The following is a 13,937-nucleotide window of genomic DNA, read 5'->3' on the forward strand; positions in this document are numbered from 1 at the left end:
TATGTAATATCAGCTGAACTTTTCTTGTAGATTAGTCATGGAAAATGAGAACCTGGCAAGTTTTCCTTTTGTATCAAGCAGCTAAAAAAGTTGTAGCATAAATGTGTTTGAGTTAATTTGCCTTACTTGACATTGCACGTCCTGCAATGTGACTACAGCACATGCACACATCACAATGTCCATGCTGAAACAATATATAATGTAGCCCTATTTGGACTGAACAATCAATTGTTTTATATTGAAATGGCAATTTGAAAGAGTGCAATTTTCAAGTCACAAGAGTCCCAATTTTAGTTATGACTTACATTAATATCAATGTTTTAATAAGTAAGAGATTTTAATAAAAGTTTAGTAGGTGACCATCGGCTTTGCAATAACAGCAACTGTCGCAAGAACAGCTGCAGCTAATTTACATTCATTCATTGAGCTCACCAAACTACAAAATCAAACCCTTGGCTGTTGTCTGGTTAAGCTTTCTGTATGCCCATGAATGTAACATTTAAGCTCAGCCAAGCCAGTGGACTGTGTGGTTTTTCTGTTCAAAACCACCTACAGAGTGGCGAATCTATCTCTACATTATTGATCTAACTAGTTTTATCACAAGTTAGTTAGCAGTTAGCTTGGTATTTGTCCAGCCTGACAGTTAGTTTGAGCCTTTCACCTTAAGGGATATTAATCTATACCTTCTGTATTCTGGGTTGTGAAAAAGTTTGTCTACTTAGCTCAACCAGCTAAAGTGCAGAGCTGTCAACAGTCTTATTACACTTACAAGCAGTTTATCACTATAAGTGGACGACAATACACTCTTGAATTGAAAAGATAAATGATTGATGTTAAATAGTTACATCATTAATGTACAAAATGTTAACTTGATTGGTAATTTTCCCCCTACAGAAAGTTAGTTGAGTTAACATTTCTTTAATTTACTGGTTTGAAAAAAGCACACAGGGAAGGATCAACAAGAAACATTTTCAGATTTTTTACATGTAAAAACATGTTTGTTATTATGCTTGGTAAAGGTCTATTTTGTTTAATTACAGATACACCACCAGTACAGGCCTGGAGATTAATTCATAGAAAGTTATTGCAATTAGATATTTTCTTCAGGTTGATCAGCACAAAGTGATGGCTTAAGTATCTCCAGAGCTGCAAACCCAAAGCCAAGCTTCCAAATGACCCTTTGGAAACCTTTGCATGACATCACACTATTTTCATGTTTTCTACGTTCTGTTTTTCTCATGTAATCCTGACAAGGTGATTGGATCACTTTTCTATCTCTCCCTCTGTTCACCCCCTCCCCCTCTCTCATTTTCCTCTCCAAAGCGCTCCTGTTCCTCCGTTCCTCTTTCTTGACATTTCTGAATGAGTCTGCTCTGGATGAGCAGGTTGAAAGATTGTTATCTTCCCCGGCACTATCCGTCTCACCACGGACCATTTAAAGGATCTCAGGAAATCAAAAAACCTGTGAGGAAGAGAGGTGGGGGAGGAGGGATAGGCCAACCTCCAGACGATGTCATCTACCAAGGAATTAATAAGAGGGGAATTTATTATCAGAGAGCGTGCCCAAACAGCCCTCAGGGAGGAGAGGAGGCTTTTTTTTTCCCTGTTTTGGTTTCTGGACTGAAATAGGTGGAAATATGTCAAGAAGGGCAGAGGTATGTGGCTAATATATTATGGGGATGATTCTGTATTCCAATGTAACTTTGTATTGAGAGTGGAAGTGAACACCAGGGTTACAGGTATTGACATATTCAAGATGGGTTCAAGTCATTTTTGCATGTGTACTGTAGATTTGGTTCTGGTGGTGATCCCTAAATGATTACACCATTATCAAACATGAAATGTTACCATTAACCATTCCGTTTAGTAATAAAATGACAATGATACATTGTATACATACTGATAACTTTCTCCTTGTTGTGCTTCATCTTAAACATACAGTATGTGTCATTTGAATTTTTGGGTACATTTAAAGAGTGGTATTTGGCTGACAGTGAGTATCAGTCATATTGAAGATCTACAGTTATAAACAGTCTTGATGAATGGGATGTTCTGTTTATGTTGTGATGGACTCAGACTCGAGGATATGGATCTTCAAGATTGACATGATGAGGTTTACATTAACACTCAGTGTAATAATTATAGGTTGTTTGAGACAGACTTTGTTGTTGAATAATCTATATTTTCATAGCCCTGTGTACAAAATAAATCTGTCTTAGGTGCAGTCATCTGTGAAAGCAGATCAAGATGACAGGTATTATTTTGTATTAGTTTGTCCTAGTTTTGACGATGGGAGGAACAATTAAACAATACTGATAAATGAGTCTGTACACTCAAAAAAACTCCAAAGAATTAGCCAAACTTGCTAGTTTTTTTAGGATTATAGCTACTTTTCAGCAGCTTCTGAGTATTTGCTAGAGTATGTTTGATTGCTTATCTTGTTCTGATCTACCTTATCTACTTTGTTTCTTTTTGCTTTCTTAAACGTTTAGTGTGGTCATTGTTGATTAAAAAAAGGAATAAAGTCTAAGAATTCATGGAAAATATAAAGATAAAAAATGGATGGGAGAGCTTTTGAGTTTCCTGTTTCCTTGTCAGATTCTAGAGGTTCTGTTCTTGGAGGATTTAACTACTTCTTGGAGATTAGCTCCAAGTCAGGTTAAAGTCAAGGGTTCTGTTAGTTATTAGGCCTGTGCCAGGCTTGGGCCTCAATGAGTTGAGCTGAATTGTTTTTTCTTACAATGGTAGCACTTTAATTCACACAAACATCTGAAAGGTCTGAATGAGTATCTGAGTATTCATGATACAGTCAGAGTCCTACCTCTTTGAAGCATGGTGAGGGGTTGCGCATCTGTTCCAGCATGGCCCATTTGACGGTGGCCTGCCGGATGTTGCCATCATATTCCCGTGAGCTCTGGGTGCCACTGGGAGTTCCACGGGAGCGTTCATAACCTGGCTCATTGAAGTAGGGCTCAGCCACCAGGATGAGGGACTGCACCGACACTAGCACCTACAGCAGATTGAAAAATGAAAGGAGAGGCAGGGAGAATTATGTGATCAAAATATACAGGATTTCCACTGTGGTCCAAATAGAAAATTCCATTGTGAAAGTACATAAATGATATAAAGGGTCGCATGGTCTGGTATCCAGGAGAGACTGGATGAAAAACACATTCATGTGTCCAACCAGTTAGGAAACACATGTAGGTCTAATCCTGATCTATTGGTAAATTACTCAGACATCCCCTCACTGTCCTCAATCTCCAAAGCTTCCAAAATGATCTTGGCAGTGGTGGACACTTAGGAGAGAGTCTGACAAAAGCAGGGAATATTTTGGCCTCATAAAGATATATCCTTCAATATATCTTTATTAACAGCTCGATTAATGCCTTGGCCTGTCTCAAGGAGACTGAGGGCGTCCTCCTGCATCACTCTGTCCATTCCAAGTCACTACATTACCAACAATGACAATCGTTGGCTTGGAGGCCTGCCTGCTAGCCCTATCCACACAGGAGCTAGATGATATGCACTTGAAAATGCTCAAGTGGATACCAATGACCTTCAACTGATGCCATCTGTCCGTCTTAAACTGGGTTGCCAGATTTCAGAACTGATATTCACCCTAGTTGATGACCGGTTGATCCCAGCCCACTCCCCTGTCTCCTATTCACCAACCCCCTTTATTTTCCATTATTGATCCGCAGCATGCTAACTGGAATGATAATCAATGGAGACATCTCAATGCACTCTCCAACCCTGCAAATGAGGGAATTATAAAAAAGGAAGGAGGATCCATTTCCAAGGGCTCTGGCTCGCTTGTTGATGAATCAATATATATGGAAAATGAATGCTGGTGTATGCGTGGCAAACAACCAAATAATGTGTGTCAACATGTGCTGTTTATCCATGAGCCTGTTCACCACTTTGGATGTGCTATTGTCCCTTAATGCTGTAGGTTATCTGTTGAACACACTTTAAGCGGAAACCCTCAAGGCTTTAGGCAGTGAAAACACCAATAAATAAACTCTCTTTTTAAAATGCTTGGATAACAAACATATTCACTTACCCATAAATTACATTTGAAACCATTAAGTTATTATTCAACACTGTAGCTCTACAATAACTCAGCAGGAGAAATGCAGCTCATGCAGCAGGCGGAAATATTTGCTCCATCCTGCTTCTGGTGTCATATCACAAATATCTGTAAGAAACTATTCTAATCTCATTTATATCTGCTCTGAATGGCCACACTAGGAGGCGGGGCAAAAAAGCCTGTTATCTTAGAGAGGACAAGATACAATGAATTGTACAGATAGGATGCTCACTTTTGAACAGTCTCTCCTCAAAAACATTCATGGTGTGAGATGGATTTGACATATTCTCATCTGGAGTGGTCCCCTAATTCCTATAGTTCAGAATCCAGGTCAATCTGAATTTTCAACAGCTTGGTTTCAGCTTTGTCTGTGGCCTGTATTTGAGTTTCATCTTGATCCTCTCTTCAGGCATTACAATTCTTGTTTTAGCTTTAATTTTGTCAAAAATACCTCCATGGTAGTACTGGCAGAGGAATCCTGGCCATCTTCTTTTTTGTAACTCTTACTGCAGTTACATTTTATTCTTTCCTTTGGGAATTTTGCAGGCCCATAAACCTCAATCATTTGACAACAAGAGGTTTTTTTGAAGACTTTGAGTTGTATTTAGGTTGGTTACATTTAATTCAACATGTCAGGAAGATGTTTCTGTCTTTTCATCAAGGACAAGACCACAAACTGAGGATTTACAGAATAAAAAGTGAAAACTGTCCACTAAATCAAGGCTAAAACAGATGGCATCTGAGCCAAATGTGCAATCTAAGCCAACTGATTCTGACTTCAAGATGAGTGATGTGTGTAAGCAGGCATTCCCTGGAGGTTCAAATGATACTGGTTTGTGTTTGGCTTGATTAACACCCACACACTGTCACCAGAGCTAAATAATAACTTGACTTTAAAAAGGATCCTTCATGTCAGCTGTCGAAACACCAAAGCCCATTAATACAGAGCCCCTGGCAGTGTAATGACAGGGCAGTCATAAACTATAGCCTGTGACACAAAGACTCAGACAACAACCCTGCTGATCCATTTAGACAGGTTACTCTGTCATGATGGATCTCCACCTCACCTGTAAAAAGCTTGAGGTCTGTGGGTTCCATTTCTCCTCTGGTCTCCCGTGCCATGTGTTGAGGATACTTAAACATACCTGAGTAGGAGATACATAACATTATTGCACACACAGAAAGAAAAAAAACATAAGAAATCAATCTCAGTAAAATGGAATACACCCCACACATTGAGCTTAACACAGCCATTACACTGGTTGCTAGGACATTCAAAGCAAAATACCTTCGGCCACTTTATCTTTAGGTGTTGCCTATATGACCAGCTTTCCTAACGGTGCATTCTGACTGTCAGCAACATTATTTCAGTCGAAATCCATTAATTTACCGCAGAGGCGAGCAACTAGGGAGACATTGGCTACAGCTCAGCAAGTTGTAAAACATTCTCATACATCATGCGTCATGGCATGTACAAAATGGATAACAAGTTGATTGTAGCCATTCAAAGTTAAATGTAAATTGTTTTTTGAATGAATGACAATGAGCCTCTAAGAATTGAAGATTGCAGGATGGCTTCATCAATTTCCTGGTTAAAGGCCCATCTAGGGACGGGCATTGCAAACTAGCTTAGGCTATAAATGCTGTGGTATGTGGCATAAGTTCATGCTATATATTTGTCCCTATACAAATAAACAATAAATAAATTTGATGGCAAGCTTTGAAATTAAGCAATTACTAAAAAAATGTAAATAAGCTAAACAAAATCTGTTTGCTCCTATTTAACTTTAATGAATACTCCCTAATGTGTGCTTGCTACCCATGTTTACTAATCTGAACTGTTCCCAGCATTGATTGGCCTGTTTAAAACTTTGCAGCTACTTCAGATCACAGCACTGATGCAATTACAGCCTGTTGCATGGCTTACAATTCTCTTTCCTCCTTTTAACCATCCATTCATCCCTCATCAGTGTGCTGAATGGCAGCTAGCTGTACTATTGAAGTGGGAAACCCCAGGTATTTCTTATAGCAGCTGTCTAGGCCCATTATGGAAATTCATGTGGACCGTCGGTGGCTGCCTAATGAAGTGCAGCAGATGGGGTGAGCTATGGGACCTTGACCCCAACTCCTCAATGGAAGGAAGCCAGGGCCACAGTGGAAGAGCGATACATATTCGAACATGTCTGGAGGAAGCCTCGAGGGATGTCCACTTCCAAATGTCAAGTTTAAATAAAAACTGGACATCTGACAGACCCGGGAAGGTCTTCAGATACACTAGATTAATTTGACACTCCAACACCATCTTGGATGCTTGATGGACAACCAGGCGGGTTATTCTACTCACTAGACAGTCTCTGATGTTTGAGTTAGACTGCAAGTCAAACCTCTCAACGCTGAGTTTTTTTTTGTTTTTTCTGTTTGATTTATACTTCCTTTATATTCACTACATGTCTTAGCTAGGCATATAGCCGTGCTATTATTTTCAGAATATGTTAGCCTGCCTTTGTTAAATGCCATCATTATGAAGCAGACATATGGAAGTTTATAGTGGCTAATATTAAATTAAATAATCTAATCAAATTGAAATTTCATTTTCTATTTGTGTGAGCATGATGTGTGACAAGATTAAATTTGCTAATACAAGCCAGAAGGCAGGCTTTGACAGAAACCAGAACAGTGGAATAGTGTCCTCTGATAACAGTATTTCAGCCAATCAGATGGAGGAATCAGACCATTATGAAAATGATCAGAATAACGTCAATTTACATTAAATTTTCTTTAGATGTCAGCTCAAATCCTGGCATCATTTAAATTCAAAGGTCCACTTTGCAATTGTATTTTCTAGGTTAGGTTGTTCAGTTCACATTCAGTTTTGATTATAATTATGGCAGTGTTATGCCTAAGGGGTACACTGACAATTATTTATTGATGCCAAAATTTAAATTAAATTTTATTTTTATTTTAAATTCTATTTTTATTTCAGTGTTTTTAAGTAAAAATAGATTTAAAATTTTGAAATTTTATAAACGTACTGCACACACAAATGGAAAATGGCAATTTTAGTTTGACATTAAGAATTTAAAAGAAATATTAATATTAATTTTAACACATTCAAATACTGCCAAAATGAAATCATTTTAATATTTGCAGCTGTAGACTTCCATACAGAGATACTGCTATCACTAAAAAGAGTGAGTCAGGCTGACTTTAACAGTATGTATGTATTCTCATGACTATGACAAATGATAAAAAAATGGCACAACTTTTTAAAAACACAGTATTATAAAAGATAAAATCTTCCATCACATTCACTTGATTGAAGACTAACATTAACAGAATTTTTCAACTCACTTTGCCGTCATTGTAGAGGTTAGGGTTAAAGCGCACACTGTGTCCACCAGTGGTCTCTAGGTTGACCAGCGGAGGTGAGTTGGGATAATCTTGGGGAAAATACACATCAAACTCGAAGCAGCCATTGGCATATGGGGTGTCAGCTGGGCCCGTGATGAGAACCTGTAAACACAAAGAGGGGAAAGGGTATTATACCAACAGCCCGAAAGAGGGTAGCTATTAATCACACACTGAAAGAGGGTTAATTAAAGAAAGGTGGACGTACTGATAACAGTAAATATGGATTAAACAAAGGGCATACAGCACAATATTAACAGAGAAATCGTGACGACTCTTTTACAGGCTTTTCCACAGTCACAACAATGTAATCAACAACAAGGCTAAGGGTGAAATTAGCAGAAAGAAAGACCAGTTCTATCTACAGCACTCATGGCATTTGATGCAAAATCCAATTTATTCCCTCACTAAATAAGATTAGCTCATTAATCAAAGAAACACAGGCACTTAAAAACAGTTATAAGGACATGAATATATATGTAAACATAAACAACTAATCTAAATCACCAATACCTCTAATTACAGACACTGTCAATGGAAACCCCCAACCATAATTACAGGATAAGCTTCAAGGATTTAATATTGAAGAACTGGCTACAAAAAGCCGTACTATTGTGGAATCAAACCTGGTGAACTACAAGAAGCAAACATGGTTATTATGTTAAATGAAACTTTGGTAGTTTCCGGCTTTGAAAAGGTAGAAAATTCCAAAGCAGCTGACTCTGCATTCTGTATGAATGCAGAGACTTTCAGTATGTATAAATATATATCACACCTTTTAGACAGAGTCCTCCACTGTCCCTTGCTTATTTTCTCCATATTCCTCCTGCTCTCTTGCCAAAAGAACCCTCTTCTGGAGCATCAGGGTCTTAGCCAGTTACAGCCACATTAAATGTCTATGACTATAGCAGAACTATTCTGCATGGATGACTTTACACAACATTCAGCCTTAACGAGGGATGGATGTGTCCCTTTGAGTGAAACTTAGGGCTTCCTTGAGTGGAAGACAGAGCTGGATGGAGTGTGACTGAGCGCTGCCAACACTGCCAGACTTCTAGGGCTTTAGGTAGTTAGCCAGGCTGAGCAACAATGTCGGAGTTCACTGAATATACAGTGTGTAAATACAAAGTTCCTTTAGAAGGTGCAAAAAGAAATGTAGGACTACAGTACTGATGCATTACTATAAAATGGCTGCCTGGTCCACAGCCCAGGCCAATTTGTGGCTGATTGTGACTGGGCCTGTGCACCAGGGAGGATTAACTAAGAACTGCCAACTAATGTGCACCTCTGTACCAGGTCTAGGCTGGTACGTGAGCCCACTTGACAACTGTCTGTGGAAAACAGTTGCAATGTTTCATCTATTGACCAGGAGAAGCACCGATTTTGGAAGTTGAAAGTGGCAGCAGGCTCTCAACCCTTTTATTGCAAGTCTGGCCACAACCGATGAACACTTTCATTGACATCTGAAAGGGCAAGTTAAAAGGTAACTGGATTTGCTGTAGATTTCTTGAAGACATTCTGGCGCTCATCCAAAAAGCTTCTTCACTTCTTCAGACAAAACAACCACTGAACATGTGCAAAAGAGGTGGGCCGACTCCTGAGGTCAAGACTCAGCAGTCTGCCAACATCTAAAGAACAAGGGACACTTTGAGGACAGCAATGTACACATACTGGGCAGAGAAGACAGGTGATTTAAAGAGGAGTGAAGGATGCCATCTATCCATCTATGTCAAGATGGAATAACCATCACTCAAAAGAAGAGGGGACATATGACACCACTTACCAATTTAGCAGGCGTTCAGACCAAGAACAAGCATGTGAACACTGCTTCCCACTGCTCTGATGGACTGGCCTCATTCAAAAGAACTAGGGGGTTGCAGACGTCCTGGCATTCCTTCTCAAACTCATGTGATTCTAATGACTAATGAACATGCCAGCCATGTGGCCTAAAGACTCTCTGTGAGTGACCCCATAATACATCTGGGACTCACCACCAGTCAGTCAGAACAGAAGAAGCTTTTCGAATGATAGATGAAACATCTTCAAGAAATCTAAATCAAGTCTTGTTGCCTTTGACTTAGAATGTCTAGATTTCTTAAACTTGGATGATCTGGATCTGATTAGATGTGATATTCCTGCTATGCATGGTGAGCAAAAAAGCTCATCATAATGTCATGGGGACACCTTGCAGAGGTGAGACAACAACTGACTGGCTGATGGTACTGTGCGACTGGACGGTGTGCAAATCGAGCTAAAGGATGGGGACTCATGAAGACTGGCGAGAAGCTGAAAACTGCAAGTATGTATAAGATACATTCTAGGATAAAGTATGAATGTGTTTTTCTTTCAGAGAAAAGCAAACATCCCTTGTCTGAACCACCACATTGGTCTTGAATAGTGTTAGCAGGGTTTGTAACGCTGAGGCGATTCAGCAACACTTGCAAGATTTCTTTAGAGCGTTGAGCGCTGCTCATGCATTAAGTTTATTTTGACATTAACATTCAGACTCAATACTTTTTTATTGCGCTTCCCAACAAAGCTGGGTAAATCTGGTGTGGGAGCCTTTTAAAAATGAAACCAACTGTGCCACTGTATAAATGCAATGGGCTGTTTGGGTACTAATGTCAGGCTGCAGGGGTGAGGTGCTAGGATCTACTGACCCCTCACAGATCATGAGATTTCCACCTCACCAGCCACTGTCCCTTTCTGCTGATACTGCTCCTTAGGTCACGCTTTCTTGGGAAAAAGTTCACTTTGGTAGGTTTGTATTATAAAACTGCTGTGATAAGGCTGTTGGATGAAATTGTAAAGATATCTCTATTTGTACACTTTGCGATCACAGCTGGTCTAAAATAAATAATGATTGTTCTTCTGTGTGGTAAAATGAATACCATTAAGATCTATGTTGATACTGCAAAATGCGTTATTTGTAGATGTCCAAATTTTGTTAAAGGATGTCTGCATTTTATGACCAATCAAACAGTAATGCAGTATTCCCTTAGCTGCCTGATGTTTTTTCCTTATATACAGTATATTTCCATTCTTTCCTATGTTACAGTAATATTATTGTGCACCCATCAATCTCTGAAAAACTAATGAAATGCAAAATGCAGTTATTAATTGATGTCTGTATACAGTGATGTGTTTGTGTGTTTCTATTTTGATTCTGACTTGTATGCTACTGCCTTTATTTAGTGTTTTTTCGCCAAAACTGAGCAGATGAGGATTTTGACATTTAGCAAAGGAGACTTTGCCATTAATCAACTTGTGGGGTGAGAGCCATTTATTAAATGTCACTGGGGGAATGAGTAAGAGCTGTCGATGACAAGTCGCATGGTAGAAACACCGGACGCAGCAACACAGTACATAACATCCTTACGGTAGACACAAGTGCTAATTCAGTCTTCTCAAACTTGAGGTTTCTATTAATCACAGGGTACATTCCCACACAAACCAAACAGTCAAAGCCAATTATAAATGCTTGACTTGTTTGGTTTTATATTAAGAGTTTATATTGTGGTGACAGGTCTAACATGCTTGAGAAAAAGTTCAAGTGGTACTTTACCTTCATGATATCCAGTCTCTCCTCATCACAGCGGACAAATACACTGGAAGAGGATGACAGGGGCAGAGAGGTGGACAGGGTGACGGCCTCCTGGGCGAGGCGGCGTGATCTGGCTGCACTGTTCGTATCGCTGGCGTTCTTCACCTGAGACATGTAGTGGTAGTTGACCTTGAACATCAATTTCCCGTCCTCGTCCTCTGAGACCATTTCAAAGGTGTCTTGACAGAGAGGAGACCAGAGTGACAAAGTTCAGTGTTGTACACAAGAATGTACCCATGGCCATATCCGTCCATATTTTTATACCTCTCATTACTGCCTGTAAGCACTCAAAATACTAACTTAAAGTGCATTCATTTCTCATATTGGACTTCAAGACAATTCAGTGAAAAGTCAGAAAGTACTGACTGGTTTTAAAGAAAAGCTAGCACTATAATGTTAGCCAGTCAGTTCTGCTACCTCTTTCTCAAAACATAGTCAGTCATACTTGTGTAATAAACTTTAAAAAAGGTAGAGTCAGTGATTGGTCAGTGAATATCTCCTCACGTCCTAGCTGTCCATTCTGTATGCGCACTGAAAAAAAAATCTGGTGTTCATAATAGCGCTGGCTCTGTAAATGGGGAACAACCAAAGTGAGTCACACAACACTATTCCAACCAATCAAGAGGGGGCGTTCATACTCGTGCACAGGACAGGGGGAAGTCATCAGAGCAGCTGTCTGTGTGACATGACAGTCTCCCGTCTCCAGCACTCATTGAATGATGGGGGAGGGCTGGTGAACTGGAGAGAGAGGGGCTGTGGCCAATTCACATAGGAAATGTTTTCTCATGGAACAGATACGCTTCCATTTTATTAAATGTCAATCCACACTGAATCTGAGACCGTCTCGTGGAGACCCCCCCCCCCTTCTGTTTTTACACTCTGAGTCTATTTCTTTCACGTTTAATGAAGCATAATCTGAGCAGGCAGCTGTTTAAATCATACAAATATCCTGCTGTATACGTGTTTTCTACTTATTAACCATATCAATGAATCAATAAATACAAACACTGTTGATTTTTTCCCGTGGAGTCGACAGGCAAGCTATTTTGGTTCAGTAAATTTCTGCTGTCAGTCAGACTGGTGAAGGCAGTTTGTTCGGCTGCTGTCTTCTCAGCTCTCCAGGAGCTGCAGCTGACAGACGGCTGCTTCTGTGGACTGAGACGCTGAACGCAGGTGGAGTGAGAAGCGGGGAGGCTGTAGAGAGCCGGAGAGTGTGGATGGACTGTTGTGCTCACATGAGACACGTTTTTTTTTCCCCCGCTCGTGATTAAGTGACTGTAGAGAAGTGACTCTACAGCTGACGCATCGCTCTGGATTCCGCTATATTTCTCTTTTGGTTGTTGCCATGGCAAAACAAGTCCATGAATTTATTTGGAGGGCGGGGCTTCTGACAGAGCATGAAGGGAGGGGTGTATTTGTTTGGTTGTTTAGTTCAAAAATCAACAATCTTTCTCCAGAATGACTGACTCTACCTTTAAAGCCAAGAATTTCCTTTGGTATTCTCTTGTCTGGCTGGTCTCTAGTAATGCTAGTAAAATCACACTACAAATGTAATTTATTCAGCTTTTGGCTTAAAAATAATAAGCTTAAAAAAAATCCATCCATCCATTTTTTTTCTTAAAACTTTTTACAAGCTTAATTGCACTTGTAGTATGATTTTACTTGCATTACTTGAGACCAGTCAAATCATGAATACAACTTCAGTCCAAAGTGAACAACCAACTATTCACTCACATCCAACTGGAGCTCGCTGCCTCTGACATACTGTATTCACTGTACTGTGAATACAGTGATACAATAAAGAATCTCGTTTGAGTGAGTCTCACTTTGCTGCATATTTCTATGCTGTCTGCACACTGAAACGACACTGTTTACAGTCAAGTCACTTGTAATTACTTCAGACATCAAGCTGCTTACAAAATCAATTGCAGCACAGCAAAACCAGTGTAATTAGTCGTGACATGGCTGAATGGAGAGTGATGGACAAGACAAAAGGGATGAGCAGGAAGGGAACTCAGCCTGAGTCTGTTTCCCTTTCAGAGTTCTAACATGAAGGCTTTATGGATCATAACAGACAGGAGAGACAGTTGCGTGTGTGTGGCTTAGTTTTACTAACGTGTGCAGAAAGTAAAGTCAACAGACATTGACACTCCAAAGCATTAGCAGCACTCGCGTATATGTGTACAGAAGACAAACTACAAAACATACAAACGTGCATACGCACACGCACATATTCAAAAACTCACCAAACTGAAGCTTCTTCATGGCAGCTACGTATTTTTCCTCTAGAGAGCGCAGGATGGACAGGGGCTTGGGCCGGCTTGAGGCCTTCCTTGAAGACTCCACCAGCTTCCTCTCTGGTAAGGAGGTGGGGAGCAAAAATCATAAAGACGAGAGTGAAAACAGAGCAGGGAAAGGGGCATTCAAAGTGTTATCGTGGCAGAGAAGCATCAGTTTCAGAAGCCTTCCCTTGTGAGAATGCTGCAGGGCCAGCCTGCCACAGCACTATTTATCAGAAGTCACCGTAGCAAGCAGCCAGCTGAAATCTTTAGTCTTTGTCAAATGGACTCACACAGATACAGACATGCACAAAAAAATGCACTACAGAGAGGCTGTTGGAAACAACTATGACAAGAGAGCTTAACTAAGCCTGTGAAGTGGATGTAAAAATTGCTTCTATACAGTTAATTTTTCTTGCATTAAGCTTTTCACAGAAGGATAACTATGGTTTATTACACCTTGTGTTTTATTTTCATAGCTCTGGTCACTGCTTCTATCGATTACAATAATATTGAACCACAGTTGTTGCTTAAATCTTAAAATGTGGCCACA

The 13,937-nt window shown here is 39.9% G+C and overlaps 1 protein-coding gene across 7 annotated transcripts in view; it reads right to left on the bottom strand.

Annotated features, from left to right (window-relative positions):
* The window catches only part of birc6 (baculoviral IAP repeat containing 6), a 125,895-nt gene that overhangs the window by 13,862 nt on the left and 98,096 nt on the right, over positions 1-13,937 (bottom strand). For all 7 annotated transcript variants that reach the window (XM_042432631.1, XM_042432636.1, XM_042432637.1 and 4 more), the window contains exons 67-71: positions 13,352-13,462; positions 11,067-11,284; positions 7,445-7,606; positions 5,161-5,238; positions 2,822-3,010 (exon numbers count right to left, since the gene is read on the bottom strand). In XM_042432631.1, the coding sequence (XP_042288565.1) occupies positions 2,822-3,010; positions 5,161-5,238; positions 7,445-7,606; positions 11,067-11,284; positions 13,352-13,462 (758 nt within the window). The remainder of the gene's footprint in view (positions 1-2,821; positions 3,011-5,160; positions 5,239-7,444; positions 7,607-11,066; positions 11,285-13,351; positions 13,463-13,937) is intronic.

This window comes from Thunnus maccoyii, chromosome 14 (assembly GCF_910596095.1).
Source record: "Thunnus maccoyii chromosome 14, fThuMac1.1, whole genome shotgun sequence".
NCBI lineage: Eukaryota > Metazoa > Chordata > Actinopteri > Scombriformes > Scombridae > Thunnus > Thunnus maccoyii.